At 38.3% G+C, this 17,596-nt stretch overlaps 1 protein-coding gene across 1 annotated transcript; it reads right to left on the bottom strand.

The window, feature by feature from the left end:
* Nucleotides 1–1,802: 1,802 nt before the first annotated feature.
* On the bottom strand, nucleotides 1,803–9,511 carry LOC122638799 (pentatricopeptide repeat-containing protein At1g07590, mitochondrial-like; the record flags this gene model as incomplete). Its single annotated transcript, XM_043831646.1, has 7 exons — nucleotides 1,803–1,877; nucleotides 2,322–2,390; nucleotides 3,425–3,553; nucleotides 6,639–6,747; nucleotides 7,096–7,181; nucleotides 8,030–8,914; nucleotides 9,230–9,511. Coding segments are annotated over 7 exons (1,635 nt in total), but the record flags the coding sequence as incomplete, so codon positions are not given.
* Between the last annotated feature and the right edge of the window lie 8,085 nt (nucleotides 9,512–17,596).

The raw sequence follows: 17,596 nt of genomic DNA, 5'->3' as shown, positions 1-17,596 counted from the left end.
TTCCCATGGTTGCTCGACCTTCACGAGCAGGAATTTTTCAGGAAACGGTCTACTGGTATGATGTGGCGGTCGACTAGAGCAAGCCGGTCTATCTGGTGGTTAACCAGGCATTGACTGGAGGGTATCCTGGAAGCACCGATTGATGCAACTAGTCGACCGATAGGAGTAATTTGGGGGAGTTTTAAAGATTTAATTACATTGTTTTGTTCCCCTATGTGGTCAGTTTTTTAGGCAATAAAAAGTACCTATTAATTTGAAGTTTTGATGCCCCATAGGATCACTTAAAGTAAGCTTAAGATTGAAAGCTTGAAGGACATGTGCAAGGAGATTGGAAAGTGATCAGAATGTGAGTTGGGATTCTCAATTGATGCATTATAATTATATATGAATTAGAAAGTTAATTCCACATGATTGAATGATATGTTTGAATGCATGAATTACATATGTGATCAAATGCTATAGTGTATCCATGAAATGAAATTAGATATTTAGTATGTACTTATCATGTGTACACGATACATATAAGTATGTACAAGGTATGATAGGAATGAAATGAAGAGTAATGTTAGTTAAAGATCAATGATGAATAATAAATAAGGCCTATAAGGAACTCATGATGAATGAAGACCAAAACTAGCCTTCCAGTATGCGATGGTGATTCGTTCCTCCATACTTGGTGGTTAACATGCAACGGTAATACTATCCTGGCATGATTAGTAAGGTCAACAGGAATGAATGATCAATGATCAAAGTACACAAGAAATGATATGATGACAAAGTTATACCCATGAACAAAAGAACAAAGTTAGGTTTAAAGCCGACATACATCCTAGTAATACTGAGGGTATAGAGGTTCCAGCCACCTAGGATGCGATAGTGATACGTTCCAGCATGTTAGTGGTTAATCATGTGATGGCGATCCATTCCAGAATGATTGGATACCGAATTACCACCCTAAGTGTCTTAACCAATGCCTTATATGATCAAAAGGGAAGTCGAGGCTATGACCGCTATAAGATAAGTTTTGGTATGAACGAATGGTCAATGATGAAACTATAATTTATGACGTAAGTAATGTAAATATGATTCATATCATGCTAATGATGAATATTACATGAATGTTTCATGAATTAATGAAATTTATGATCTATTGTAAGAACCATGATTGTCACACCCTAATCTCACCCCTGGGAGGGACTAACAGGTGACCCGAATACCTTACGATATCCACTAATCCTCCAAGATCCAGAAGCGGTAATTACACATCACAAACAAAAAACAAGGGTAGGAAAAATATACAAATCAGAGTTTGCAATGGAAAACTTAAAAGTACCCCAAAAAGGTTATGTACATGATTAACAGTATCATTCCCAAGCCTATGTTATAATATATATATATATATATAGGGTTTAGGGTTTTAGGGTTTAGGGTCTAGGGTTTAGGGTTTATATATATATATATATACTAGTAAATATGCATGTGCAAATGCACGTGTAAGCATTTGTTAAGTGGAGGATAGCAAATTTTTTTGTGGTAGAATAATATAAGTACTTGACTCTTTTCAATACATATTGATGCATATCATAAAACATTATGGTATAGAAAAATGAGAAACAATATAATAGAAATAAATACTAATAAATACACACTGAATGAGTAGTGGTAGATAAGCTTTGTAGTTTGTAGCAAGTGATTTTGCAGACTTGTGAGACAAAAATGACGATTGATGGAAACTATGGGTTGAAAGAGATATTTAATATGATAAATCGAATGCACATTAGATTCGATGTAACTACAGCTTTTCAAAATACATGGTGCAAACAAGCCCAGCTCAAAGCCACAAGCTTGCACCTCTTAACAATAGGAACCTCTTTAAACTTCATACAATCAAAGAAAAACATGAATGAAAGCTTGATTAAGCATTCTAGTCACTTAACATGAAATCAATAAAAGTTAAAATCCTTGCAACATACAAAACTGAAGGTCACCTCCACAATTGGGTTCTCATTCACTATCACTTCGTAAGATGTAATGCATTCTGGAGTTTTTCTCTAAATGAAAGGCCTTCCCAACAACTGGAAATAGTAGCTGATGAACTAAAGAGTTGAGGAAAACCCACGATTTTAAGGAGAATCTTCTAAATGAGAGCTCAATGGGAAGGTACTAAAAATACCAAGTAACTACAAGAACTTAACTTTATGACCGTCATAATTCATAAAAGAGTGTTATTTTCTTCGTTCAAGCTAAGGAAAAGAGAGAACAATACAAGCATGCAAATACAAAATCCTTATTTAGGAACCAGAAATCAGCCAGGCAATTACCTCAAGCATATTGGGGTCCTCAGCTACGATATCAGTGTTACGACCCTGGTTCATCATCCCGCTAGCACCCTGATTCAGTAAAAACCAGTCAATCCTCATCAAATGAACTCTTAAGACAATTAAAACGCACAACAATTTTACCCAATATTCTATACCAAATCATTCTAAAATATAAGAAATAAATGGCTAAAGACATACTAAGCATTTTGCATATCATCCCAACATAAACAACAACTTACCTACACTCCAAAAAGGATACCCAAGCATTAATGAATTGGACACAACTTCAATTTTGCACAAATTTTTCAAGCATCAAGTGTTTGGTCTGGAATCTCAGACAAGCATGCTTTCCAGATTCCATTTTGGTGAAAATAATAACAAAAAGGGTAATCAAAATTGCAAGGTAAAGTATTGCATAATATATTATAATAATGATTGAATTACATCGACCAAATACTTGACGACCACACAATGCTACACAAAACACAAGGAAGATACCATGTGAGGCAACAGTAGCACAATGTAAGTTTGAGCGGTTACAAGGGTTTTTTTTTTCTTTCTTTTGATGGGGGGTTTTTTTTTTTGTGGGGAGGGGGGGGGGGGGGGGTTGGGGTGAGTAAGGAAGAAGCTTGGCAATCTAGGATTCACCTCAATGAGGTTCCGAATTTGACCAACCCGCTTATTTACTACTTGAGTGCTGCCATCACCTACAACTGTGGTAGAGTCCTTAGTAAGTACAAGCACAAGACCTCACTCTCAGCTTTGTCAAAGGATAGCGCAACTTCATCCCTAATTATAGTTGTTGTACCAAGTACAAGCACATCTCCAAAGGTCAAATTTAAAAATAAAAATAAAAAAAAAATAAAAAAAAGGGGAAAAAGTTGAATGTTACACTGCAGAGGTATGAAGTCAATTCCAATGAAACTACCATTGAGGTTAAATTGAAAATATAGATAACGGACTTGGTGGATTCGAACCACCATCCTCTTAAGGTATGAAGTCATTTCCCACACCCCAAGTACTCTGCCAATTGAGCTAAAGATCCATATTTAAATCTATGAAGAAGAGAAAATCTGTAAGTAGAATGAATATATTGGACAAACCTGAATGACAGAAGGAGGAAGGGGCCTGGGACTGGGTCCCATGTAGTGAAAATCGATCAACTTCTCCAAATTGGTGTCAAGATACTCGAAGATCAAGTGGAGAAGTGGCTTCTTGTTCTTGCTGACGTGCTACGCAGAGCAAACTGCCATAGAAAGAACAAAACTATGAATAACTGGAGGTTGAATTGGCAGGGAACACTATTTCTTAACAAACCCAGAGACATTGTAAACCCAGACAAATAAAAAAATGAACAAGAACCTCTTAGGATAACCACAATGAACCAATCCCTAACCCTAAGAAGAGAGTAAAAAAGAAGGGTTCTATTACTTTTTATTCCCCTTTACCAGGTTCTTAAGATGCTCAAAAAGAGAGTGAAAACACAACATTATCAATTAATGAATGTCGTTCAACTATTTAGTACACCCATCAACCAACCAAGATGCAACTAAAAGGAGATCTCTCTCTCTCTGGATAGTTGAATTATATGGGGAACATTCAAAGCAAAAAAGATGACTTTGCCTCATGGATATGTTTTATCCCACCTGATGATTCATCGAGTGTGAAGAAATCGATGACCAGGGCTGACAAAATGCTACTGCTTTCGCCTTGTATGAAAATAGAGTAAATATAAACATGAGTAACAGATCCGAAATCATGTTTCATTCCCATAAATTTCATTAAGAAAGAGAAAATATGTTTGGATAAAAATATAAACCCTGATTTGGATGCAGAGAAGAGAGAACATAATAATTTTTATGGTGTGAACTTTTACCTGGTTGGCATTTGTTCTCTGCAACGATGGAAGCAATGATGGACCATTATGTGTGTGTGTGTGTGTGTGTAAGAGAGAGAGAGAGAGAGAGAGAGAAGAAGAAGAAGAAGGGAGTTATGGACGTTAGAGATAGATCAATGAAGTGAGATCAATGAAGGCGTTTCATCCTTTGTGGTTCTCTAAGATTTAGAAAAAAGCAGTGAATAACCTCTTCCAATTATAGACATCTATAAGATTTCAATTCAAGTTCAGTTCATTAGAAAAAAATGATCTATCAAACCGTCAATTGAAAACCTACTATCAGTAAGGCTGCCATAAACGAACCAAATTTGATAGCAAAGCAGGAATTTAGGTTGTTGGCTAATTGAAAGACTAATTAAAATAGAGTGAACACAACCACCCTGATAAGGCATAAATCACGTCACCAATCGGAAGCTGCCACGTGGCCGAGCCGAAGACAGTCCGATAACCAAACCGAGCCGTGCGAGTCGGGCCGACCCGACCATCGATAGATCTGGCATTCTATCTCCTGTGTGCCGAGCACCCGCACCACGGGGCGCCACCCAAATCGGCCATCGACTCTGAGCCGACCTCACCGCTGTCAGCCGAGGCCGAGGCCGAGCTCCGAGGCCGACCACTGTGGCCGAGCCCTCCACAAAAGCCATTGTAACGGCTTGCCGAGAATCGCGGAGCCATGTCAGCACAATCCGAGAATCGCGGGATAGGGATTGAGACATAATCCTATCGCGATACGAAATCGCACCTAGATATGGACTCTTCCCTTAACAGAAGTTCGACCCCGAAAATAACTCTCCACTCCGCGCAACGGGATAGAGCCTTCCAAGAGAGGAACTCCTACCATACTAGGACTCCTCCAACCACCTCATCTCCCTCTATAAATACTCAAGTATGGAGCTCAAACGCTCATCTCACTTTTTACTAGCTATTACGCTGTTGCACTGGAGACTTGACTTGTGCGTCGGAGATTCCTAGGCCGGAGCCACACCGGCTCTCTTGCGCTCACTCGTCTTTTTGCAGGCTCATCCGTGGGCGAACCAGGTGACGGAGGTTTTCACACGCAACACACCCATCCACCCCCACAGAGAGAGAGAGAGAGAGAGAAGAAGAGATCTTTAACTATTGTTTCAAAAGATGAAGTAACCTCCACTACGTAAGACAATATCTGCTGAAGGATAAGATCTAGAAAAAAAACAATTTTGAGAGTTTTTAACTTTCTAACAGTAAAGATAACAAGCTGGAAGGCAATTTGATTGTCATCATTCAGAAATTTTCTCAATGTAACAATGTAAAGGATATGGACAAATAATGCCTCTTTACACCAATATATTAAAGTTAATTCAATTTAAAAAATGCAATACGTTGAATTTTAGTTGATTAACAAAACTAATTATAAAGAACAAGAAAACAAAACCAGTAAATCTATGCAATCAAAGTCAAGCAGTAACCAATGCTACCCTATCAACAACAGGTCTTTTTTGTTAGCAATTAGTAATATCAACTCAGAAATATTTTTCCAGATTATAAGAACAAAATGCACAAAAAGACAATTCAATAATTATATATCGACATCTAAAGAAATTAATAGAATATTAAATTCCATTCTACAGATAGGAAGAAAGCATTAAATCATTAGTTATAAATTAGTTCATATTTTAAGTTTGATTCCATTCTAAAAAAAAATCTAAAGCAGATATCAGGGGGAAGGGGGGAAAAAAATAGGGGTTGAAACCCCTTAAAGCAAACAAAAAATGAAGAACGTGAGGGTATACATGTTTTATAATGTGCATAGTTACATATTTTTTTTAATATTGACTACTTGACTACTGGTATTGAACGAACTCCCTTACTGTTGATCCTCTCCATCATGATATAATTATCTTCCACACTTTCAATAGATAGATCATTCATAAAAAAAAAAAAAAGAGAAATAGTTTCAAGAGACTGATCAAAATGGTTTCCTATCTTGTAGACTATTCATCGAGGATATTACATGAGAATGAATTATTAAAGATTAGAACTGGAATTGAGATCTAATATATGGCAATGATATCTAGATTTGAAAATTTCAGATCTCTAAAGTTCTATGGTAGTATACGGAATCTAAAGAACTGAACCACCTTAACCATTCAAACCAGAATTTGTTTTTAGTTGGTGAACAAATAACTTCTGTATCTCTAGGTTATGAACTTTTCATGTTTAATAAGCTTGGAAAACACCCTTTGATATAATATTTGTTCCCCATTTAATATAATTTTCAAATGGAACAGCAACAGAATCTAAGGATTCCTCAGCACCTGCATCTGATTCCAATTAGTCATCACTACTTTAGTCCATTATAAGACAATTTCATGGGAAGAAAACACACTTTAGCAGTAAACCAGGGGCATCAATTTATGATGGAATTATGAAATTCAGTTCACCTTCCGTAGGTGGTCCTCTTCTAGCTTCAGTCTCTTGGTAGCTTGACTTTCAACACCAGAGGGACTATCCATGCTTTTACCACTGTTTTGAATGAATGGCTTTCCAGACCTACAAATAACGCGTAACAAAATGAGCAAATAAATAAAAAAACATAAATGGTGAAATTGCAAAGAGACAAACAGAAAATAAGCATAATAATTGATGAATTTAATTCCCAACACCAAATGTAGAGGATTTCAAAATAGTAAATTAACAAAACCTCAAAAGAAGAATTGATCTATACAATCCCTCAATCAACTACCTAAACACAGAAATCCCCAAAAATTGTAATATATAAAAACTGTCCTTCGTAATTTAAACATATCATGGGTTTCAGTTATTGAGACTGGATTGGGCATAACAGCTGAGTCAAAGTACAAATTCTCCAAGGAATGACCTGACCAACTCACTTGACACCTGTTTCCACTCAAACTTGTCCAGCATCGGTTGAGATTAGATGAGTCAACTTGGGATTGGCAGAGACCCATTGGATCTTGGAAATTCTACAGATGTTAAATGTCAAGGATATCACGGGTGAGAATTTGTGTTGGCAAGAGGGAGAGAGTTAGTTATAAGCAGCTCCCGACAGACTCCAAATACTGAAACGTCACCCACCAAATCTATGAGGTTTTCAACATAGATGTATTATGTCAAATACACAAAAGAAGGGGATAGAGTTTTATCACCAACCTGCTTAACATGAATGGCTCTGCAGATGAACTAACTGGTTCTATTAGAATAATCAATAAGCCATTTCAATTTCCATAAAAAATATCTGTGAAGTGGAGATCACCCACCTGGCATGCAATACAGAAATAATTAGGACACCTGAGTTGGGTGAAATTCTTCATTATTTTCCCCCATCTAAGACATCACCAGTGACTCATAGACAGGTTAAAGTTGAGAGCGTGAAGCCTATTAGCCCAATAGTTTAGGATGATCCTTTTCTAATTCTAATTAATAGACATGGAAATAGATCCTTACTTGAAAAAACTTTTAAAACTATTTGAGTTGTTTCTACAAAGAATTTTTTGATATTCCAGATCGAAAGAACTTAATCCCAACAATCAAACATCAAGAACTCCATAAGTGGTCACTTTCCTGAATAAAAAGAATTATAGGAGAGTACATATATATGTATAATTTAATGAATAAAAAAGAATTATAAGGGAGTACATATATATGTATAATTTAATGAATAAAAAAGAATTATAAGGGAGTACATATATATGTATAGTTTAATGAATATGCCAGCATACAACACAAAAGGCACCCTAAGTATAAAAACAGGAGAATTATGAAAAGAACACATCTACCAAAAGAAGAAAGATGGAAACATAGTCGTGAGTACCCTCATCATTGCATTCGCTTTGCACACACTGATCTCCATTTCCTTGAACAATTCCGATGCTTGATCAATATGCCCATGTTTGCAATATACAGATATAATGGAGTTGTATTGCTTAGTGTACCTCAATTGTTTACTTGACTTCATTTCCAACCAAAGTTCTTCAGATCGGTTTAGCTGTCCGATTCTTCCAAATGCTTCAATGGAAAGCACAAAACTCTTGTTTCTAACATGGGGGAGTTGTTGTACAACACCCCATGTGCACTCAAGCTCCTTCTCCTTCCCCAAATAGCCATATAACATAAGTAGAACATCCAAGGTTGACCAATTATCCCCTGTTTTCACCTTCTCCACTGCTTCAACATAGACCTCAGACACGGCATATAACCTTGCCACGGCATGGGCTGTAGCCAAAATGCAGTAAGTTATTTCATTTGGCTCGACTTGTGCTTGTTTCATATCATCAAACACCTTTGTCAAACCTTGAATGTTGTGCTGGTTAGCTTCAATTTTCAAGAGAATGTTATATGTGGAGACGTGAGGGACAACGCCATCAGCCTTCATTTGAGTGAGGATTCTTGGGATGGCTTTCCTGCGGCTAGGGGAGGAGTGGAGGATTATGAGGCGATTGAAGACATAGGGAGAGATAGGGTGTCCCAGTTCCCTCATCTTCTTCATGTATGCCAATGACAGCCTGATGGCGACCTTTTCCAAGCAGGCCATGACAAGATTGTTGTAGAGCAACTCATTCTGAAACTCGGGAGGGACACGGGAGAAAAGACGCTCACCTTGCGATATCCCATGAAGCTTAATCTTGAACTCCAACAGATAAGAGTAATCGAGCTCCTTCAACTTGTAGGGTCTTTCCCTAATCACCCATTCCATTACCTGTCACAAAGTAGCAGAAATTCAACCTCAACTCTTTTTTATATGTGCCTTTTTCTTATTCACACTCATTGACTTTAGTAAATCCAATGGGAAATAATGAGCATCTACCCAAAAGAAAATGTTTTTTGCAGAAAGCACTTAACTTTTTGATATAGTACTCTACTAACATTAACATTGAAGAGATTCAGTTGGTGGCGTCGTTGTTCTTGTGAGCATTTAAGCAAATGCATAGTGTGCTTTTCAGGAATTCGACATAAACATGCATCGTGAGAGGTACTAAGCAGAGGAAAAATTATAAAAAGAAGAGGGAATCACCTCAAGGGTGCGTTTATTCATATTGAGTTTCCTCAGTCGATTAACGGCGTGGAAGATATCGCCTCTGTGAACGGGAAATCCATCGCCAATCCAGCTCTGAAAGGCAGAGAGGACGGGTTGTCTTCTGGCGAGCGTCTCAATCTTCCAGGATAAGCAGTTTCTAAGCTCCTCCTCTCGAAGGTCTTGGGTTTGGTTTCCCACCTCAGATGAAAAATCTGAATTTTGGGTGCTGGAGATGAAAGAAGAAGAGATAATTTGGTGGAGCCGTGGAGTGATTCTACTACATATAATGGTTCAATAGATGCCGTGAAAGGCCCTCCTTTCGCACCACAGAGCCACTGCGTTCATTCTACCAATTTATCTACTAAAGAATCTCTCTTCCATATTGTGATCAGGCTTAAGAGTTGAGCGAGCGCTCATACCGTCCGTTTGAATCTCTTAGCGGGGCTCTGTCTCTGTGCCACCTAGAATTGTGAAGGATTCTTCCTACCCAAAAACAAAAAAGATCTGAAGGATTCTTATAGAATATATGAGATAAAAAATGAAACGTGAAATTTTATTTTTTTTTGGTAAAAAACGTCAAAGATTGAACGTAATAAGGAGATTAATTTCTTAGTAGCTAAGTTTTCCAAAAAAATAGAAAAACTGGAAAGGAAAAGGAAAGTGGGAGAGAGAACAGAAAAAAGAGAGAGAAATAAGGAAATGGAGAGATTAATCTAATTTTATGGAGATTAATTTTTTTTTTATTGCCTTAATTTTATGAGAGAGAATTGGAGAGATTTTCTCTCCATAATTGTTAACCGATTTACTTTTGGTAAATCTAATTTTGTGAAGAGATTTGCTTTAAATAATAATGAATATTATTAATATTAATTAATACTAAGGGTACTTAAGATTATGAAATTATAAGAAAGAATGACAGAAAGATTAAGAGTTGAGAGAAAGAATGACATAAAGATTAAGAATTGAAGAATGGAATTTTAGATAAGCATGAAGGGTAGAATAAGTAACTGAAAGAATTGCCACAACGTGCTTTTCTATAATAGTATGATAGTATGATATGATATATATATATATTCCTTTTCTCTCAAAAGATTAGAGCTTTATATCAGAATATTTACAGTAGAACCTATCTACCAAAAAGAATGTATCAAAACATGAAAAAGAAAATATTCCCAATCCATCATTGAATGAAGCCACGAACCATCATCTCCAAGAAGCTTTGGCGATTTTGTGAGATTGGGGTCATGTTGTTTGTTCTTGGTGATGGCCGGCAGGACATTAGCTCCGGCTAATGGTCCTCCTCCTATTCTCATTCCGAGGAAAGGGGAGGAAAGGAATGTTTCGGGTGGTGGGGTTGGTGCTAGGCCGACTGGGTTTTATGGTGGCGAAGGGGCTGATCATGTTTGTTCAAAGGGGAGTGTTGCTGAAGTGGGGGATGGTGGTAATTTTTCTTCTTCGGATGGTGCTGCTGTGGTGACTAGTTTGGGTGTTGATGTGCAAGTAGCGGCTGCAACAGTTGAAGGGAATGGAAATCGTGTAGATTCAGTGGTGTCTTCTGGAGGTAGGAAGGGGGTTTCTTGGACTTCTTTTTTCAAATATTCTTCCAAGAGTTACAATTTTGAAGGGATGGAGTTGAGTTATATTGAACCAACGTGTATTGATAGTATATGTGTTGCTTAGTGTTCTTCGGCAATGCCCCATGCAGAATTAAAAAATTGGAAGAACACCCTTCTTGGGCATTTTATTGGTCGTAGGCTGAGTTTTTTATATGGTAAGGATGAATTGTTGAAACAATGGCGCATTTCTGGTCATGTTGATGTGAATCTCCTTGAGTGGATTCTTTGTGTTCCGATTTAATCTCGAGGAAGATAAGATTAAAGTTTTAGAAGGAGGTCCTTGGATTGTGCAGAGAAGACCTTTAATCCTTCGGCCTTGGAAACTAGGGATGAAGCTTGAGAAGGTGGAATTGAGTTCTATTCCGGTCTGGATCACTCTCCTTAATCTTCCTTTTCACTTTTGGAATGTAGAAGCCCTGAGTTTGATTGCAAATGTTCTTGGTAGGTCAATACTATCAATTGTTGACCTTTAGCAAAAAAAAAAAAAGTAGGCCAATTGTTACTGATAAGATGACGAAGACCAAAGAACATTTATCTTATGCCCGCCTTTGTAATGAGATTGAAGCAAGTCAAAATTTTCTAGATCAAGTGGTCGTACATGATGATGATAGTCTGGTGCTTCATCAGAAAATTGGTTACGAATGGTGTCCTCCTCTTGCAACTTGTCCAAGGTCTTTTTCCATTCAAATACTCAATGCAGTCGTTGTTAAACCTGCCCCAGACTGATTGGAATTTTTGCCTGAAGGACAGGAACCTGTGACCAATCACACAAACGCATTGTGGAGTATCACCCCTGTGGTTAAATTCAGTGGAGAACCTCCAAGGATGTCATCCAGTATACCTGTGAGAAGATGGGTTGCAGACCCATGCAACTGCTCTATCCACAGCCTGATGTACAACTCCAACTCTAGGTAATCTCTCTCCTACCCAAAGACATTGGGGCCACACCTGTTCAGATGTGTATTTGGTCTTGGAAGGGGTATTGGTGGAGTGCCCAAGTGTTAGGCCTAACCCCTGTGCAAGCCCAAGACAAATACATCAGCATTCCATTCTCTGGGCGATGTACTGGGCGATTGACCCAAATGCCCAAAGTGTCTGAATCTGGTATTTTGAACTCCAGACACCTGGGAACCATGCATACAGCCTGTGAACACCCCCTAGAGGTAGATGGGAATTTTAGAAACCATTACCCACCTTTGAAACCAAGTGGACCCCACCTGTGCAACTAGAATGACCCAGAATGCACCCAAAAATGCATTCTTAGAAAGACGGATCCAAGGCCAAATAGGCCTTAAGTGGACTAAAACTATAAATAAGAGGGACCAGCCCTCCTATTCGTTTTGCTGCCTCTACTGAAATAGAAAGAAAGAAAGAGATGGAGAAGGAAGAAGAAGAGAAAGAAAGAGAAGGAGAAGGAAGGAAGAAGGGATCAAGGCTGATTTGGACTTTGTTCTAGCTTCCATCCAAGATCAAAGGTATGACTACAGTCACGTCCCTAAACCCTGCTATCCATTATGTTAGTTTCCAATTCTCATGCCAGACTGGTGTGTCTCTGACCAGTAGTGCTCAGAGCACCACCTAAATGCCTAGGAAAGCTCTGGATCTTACATGCAAGATCTGACCATCTAATGAGCTGATCTGATGCTGCTACTGCAGTAGAGATCAAAGTCAGTCTTTGAGATGAGCTGCACTGCAGACTTGCACTCAGATCATGCTGTATGGGCATGGATCTCTGCATGCAAAGGGATTTCTTCATGTCTTAGCATAAGACCAGACTTGTTTTGGTCCTTGCTGTCATCCATACCTCGGGTGCTCAAGTGGGTCCCATAAAGCCAGGAAACCATACACAGACCTAGTCTCACTTGGGCTGTGAACCCTTGCACTAGTTTATGAGGTTGGTAGGGCCATGCATAGGCAGACTATACTGTGAAAACACTAGGATAGATGAATCCTACATCTCTGGATGATGCACCGGGAGATGGACCCGAAAGCCCAGTGTAAGACTCTGAGAATTCTAAGCAATACCTATTTATATACAGAGTTAGTCCAATTAAACATAGACCAACTCTAGGACACTAATATAATCTTAAACATTGTTTAACATACTTTAATAGTCTGATTAACTAGGTTTTGACCCCGAGCTCGAGGTGCAGTGTCAGATACCGGCGGGGACCGAGCTGACTGCTGAGCAAGCGGGACTAGAGCAAGGTGAGTGAAATTACACCGTGTGTGTAAATGTAACATGACTAACGAGTCACGACAATTACAATAATGATGTTTACTCTGTTCATTTATTTCAATTGCTTTATATTCTGTTAAATACGGAATACTTGACTGATGGATAATGAGAATGAATAATGATGCTTGAATGTGAACTGCTAGATTAGATGTCGTAGCCGGCTTAAAAATATGGCCTGTGGTAGCCCATAGAATGGGATGCAGTTGACACCACCCGACTCATACTATACCATATAGAATGCATTGGGCTAGAGTATCATCACCAGTGCAGCGAACCTTGCAAACAAGGTTTAAGATGTTGGATGTCTGTGAGTACCTATATGAAAGAGAAAAAGAAAAAGAGAAAAAGAAATAGAAGTGTTTTACATCGAAAATGTGATTATGTGGCTGAAAGCCAGCAAAAAGAATATGTTATATTGAAATAATGATGGATGCCTCACAGGTTAATCCCAGAGGGCTGGTCGGGCTGACCTTGGTGACTGATGCGGGAGTTGATCGGTCCTCTCCGACAACTCAATGAGTGTATTGTGGGAAGGGGTTAAAAGCCCGCACCAGGGATACATGTATTGGGGATTGTAGTAGCACTTTTACCTGCCTTAGTTGTGATGTTAGGTGGCTAATAAACAAAATGATTTGCATTTCATGTAGGACTCATATGGTTGTACTTGCATGTGCATGCATGGTTATGTTTCATTCACGGGCTCGGTGGAGCTCACACTCTCTTGTTTATGCTTTTGTTAGATGATCCTGCAGGTGGATGTTTTTGTGGCGGGGAGGCTCTTCTCGCAGAGACGGGCCATGGTTATTATGACTGTGTTGGTGTGGACCCGAATGGAGGTCATACCTCTGGTGCTAGTCTTTTCTGTGATAGTTGATGAGGACCCGTGGTGGGTGGGCAGCTGACTCTACTTATGACCATGGGATTCTTTTTGGTTATATTTACGGATCCCCTTTTTGTATAACTTTATTTTGGGGCTCGGGTTGCCTTGCCCTGTTTATATTCTATTGTAAAGCTTGGTTGGAGAGAGTTGAGACTGCTGATGTGAGAGAGAGAGAGAACTGTAATGAGCACATTTATATGTGAAATCTTAGGGCATAAAACATACATTTTACCACATTGGATAGAGTTACTTTGGTGCCTTCTTGTATTTTTTAGGTTTTGGGCTATTCTGGACTATCGGGAGTTACATGTCCCAAGTTACACGTAAAGTTGCCATTTTTCCTTTCATGGCTGTAAAGAGGACTAAATTTGGAGTAAGTTGGACATGACGAAATGCAAGTACGCATTCGTCTAGCCCACTATACAGTTGATTATTCTTTTCAGCCCAATAAAGGATAATGGGTCAAAAAGGAGTTGTAGTGCAAGCCCATAGTCAGTCTACCACTGCCCAAGGACATTTTTTACATTATAGAAGATATTTCTAAGCAATGGTGGAGATCTACTGAAAGTACAGGGCCGTTTTGGCAATTTTGCATTCTTGAAGAGAGAGAAAGACTGCTACCCACATGGAGGGACCCACATTGCCATTAGATTCCATTAATTTTGAAGGCCCACAAGGTGTCCACGATTTTTATGGGCTGCACGTAATGCCCACGATTTTTAGAGGACACATTGGGGATTTTGTTATTTGGTTGAGTGGAATCCTAGTCATCACTCTCTCTCTCTCCTCCAACTTTTCAAGGGCATTCTTGGAATTTCACTTGGGATAGATTTATTTTGAAAGATATTTTCTCATCTATGGAAGGTTGAAAAATCAAAGATGTTTTGATTTTATTGCTTAGAGAAGATATCTACAAAGAAAAGGAAGCACAAGTTAGAATTAAAAATTTACTTTTCTAGAAATAGAAGGTTTATGTAAACAAAATTTTTTTCTCTCCCTCTTTCTATTTTTTTTCTTTTTTCTTGGGATTCAAGGCAATGTAATGGAGGAAGGAGAAGAGAATATTCTCTTTTCTTAGGGAATATTTCTCCTACACTTCCCTCTTCTCTCTTCTCCCCTTTCTCCTATAAATACCCCTTACCTCTCTTGTAAATTTTGCTCATTCACTTAGTGAAATTTCTTCTCTTCTTCTCCTTCTAATTTGTGATTTTTGGCTTTTCTAAGTTCTAGTTTGCTTTTTTGATTTTCATTTAATGGTTATAATAGGTTTAGTTTATGCTTTAATTTCAATTTAAGTCTTCAATTGGGTTGTAATTTCTTAATTCTAGTTTAAGTTTTAAGCCTTCTAGTCTAAGTTCTTCAGTTGATGACAAGACTTGAAGATTTAGAAGAGGAGGCCATGGTAAGTTTATGCAAGTATTCAAGCTTTTCAATTACATTCATGTAAGCACCTCCAAGTTTTCCTATCTAAACTCTCAGTCTCATTCTCCATCTCTATCTCTCTCTATCTTCTTCTTCTTCTCCCTCTATTTCTTTTATTTTAATTTTATATGGTTGTGGTTTGTGGATGCATTTTTATTCCCTTATTTCTTTTTATGTGGTTAGTATGTGTGGCTGTATTTTTATTCCTTTCAATTCGCATTAGTTTGATAAGTTAGATGCTCATGTGTTAGGATGCCGATTTAATCCCTTAATTTTGTTAGATGCTTATGAGTTAGGATGCATTAATTTTCGTTAGTTTAATTAGTTTAATTTAACACTTTAATTTGGTTCACTTTGCATTACTCTTAAGTTAGTTAAATAGAGTGGCGTATATCTCCTTATGTTCGACCCGTAGCTACGATTGACCCGTACACTTGCAGTTTTATTTTAACTCAAACAAGTTTTTGGCGCTGTTACTGGGGAGATTATTGTTCATTTTATTTATCTGATTTTTAAGTAGTTCGAAGTGTTTTAGCTTATTATTTTCTCTTCTTTTTTCTGAAAAAAAAAAAATCAGTTTTTGAAAACCTCTTCTTGTTTCTCTTCTGTTTCAAATAGTGTGCACCCAATCTAAAGTCCTTCATATGCTTCAACCCTCCATCTTTTGGTGTCCCTCATAGGATTAAGTTACCTATGACGCTACATCTTGACTTGGTTGGGTGGATTGGCATGTGACTTATCTTTGGAGGTGACCACTCTTGATAACAGGAAAATGATATAGTGAGAGCGTTGGAAACATAAACGTATAGTAGACCTCCACTCTACATCAGAATCCATTTGGAGTCGACCGTAGGTGGCTATAGAAGACTATACGGGTTCCCTTGCTGTCAACCTATATGGCATCCTTACAGCTTTTGAACCATTGTTTCGATTTTTTAGGGATAGATGTACTACCTACCTTGGGCTCCCTCTTATTTTTAGTACTTTTTCTTAAGTCTTTTATTTTTCTTCAATTTTCTAAAGGAGACCTCATATCCATTTAGGTGGTTACGGTGTGGACTCGTGATTCATCTAATCATCTTATTAGAATACCACATTCTCCATTATCCTTAAACCCACCTTTGACTATGGGTGACCAACAATCCAAGACTCTTAAGGATAGGTTTTACCCTACCAGGGCTACACAACCTTCTTGCATCAACTTACCACCTATTACAGGAAACAATTATGAACTCAAGACCAACTTCATTAGCATGCTACCCCACTTCCATGGGATGGCCACTGAAGATGCATATCTCTTCCTTAGGGAATTCGAGGAGGTTTGTGTTCTAATTAAGGTCCAGAATTTGACTGATGATGCAGTTAGGCTTAGGTTTATACCCTTTGCCCTGAAAGACCAGGTTTATATGGACTGCCTACAAATTTCATTAATACATGGGATGAGTTCACCATTGTCTTTTTGAGAAAATTCTTCCCTCTTCACAAGACCAATAAGCTTAAGAGTGACATCCTCCAGTTCAGGCAGAAATCACATGAGTCCTTTTCTAAATTCATGGAAAGATTCAAGGACCTCCTCTTAGAATGCCCTCACCATGGTTTCGACTTGTGGCAGCTATGCCAAATTATTTATGAGGGTATTGATTATCAAACCAAACAACTTGTAGAGTCCATGTGTCCTGTAGGCTTTACTTCTTTTTCTGAGGAAAATGATGCATGGACATTCTTAACCAACTTAGCTGATAAGACTAGGGAATGAGAATCTTCCTAAGAGGCTGAAAGGACCACTAAGGGGTATCTCATTGAGGATATGCCAGCTAAGGAGGCCAAACTTGACAACCTCATAAAAAGGTTGGAGTCCATAGTTCTTAAAGAGTCTATACTGGTTAACCAGGTCAACCAGGTGACAATATGTAGTTGGTGCCAAGCACTTAGACATATTTTGGAGGAATGCCCCAACACCTTGGTGGGCAATTCCAACACTGAGAATGTAAGTGCTCTCTACCAAAATAACCCATATAGCAATACTTACAATCCAGGATGTAAAAATCACCCCAATTTCTCCTGGAATCAAGGGAACCAAGCAGACCCATCCAACTTTAACCATCAAGGCCAGCTTGGTGTCCAAAGGACCAACTATGCACCATAAAGCCAACGAATGTCTCCTAACCCCTTTCCCCCTCGTCCTCATCTAGGACCTTCTGTGAATT

The sequence above is a fragment of the Telopea speciosissima genome, chromosome 9 (genome assembly GCF_018873765.1).
Source record: "Telopea speciosissima isolate NSW1024214 ecotype Mountain lineage chromosome 9, Tspe_v1, whole genome shotgun sequence".
NCBI lineage: Eukaryota > Viridiplantae > Streptophyta > Magnoliopsida > Proteales > Proteaceae > Telopea > Telopea speciosissima.
This window is presented reverse-complemented; position numbering and strand designations above follow the sequence as displayed.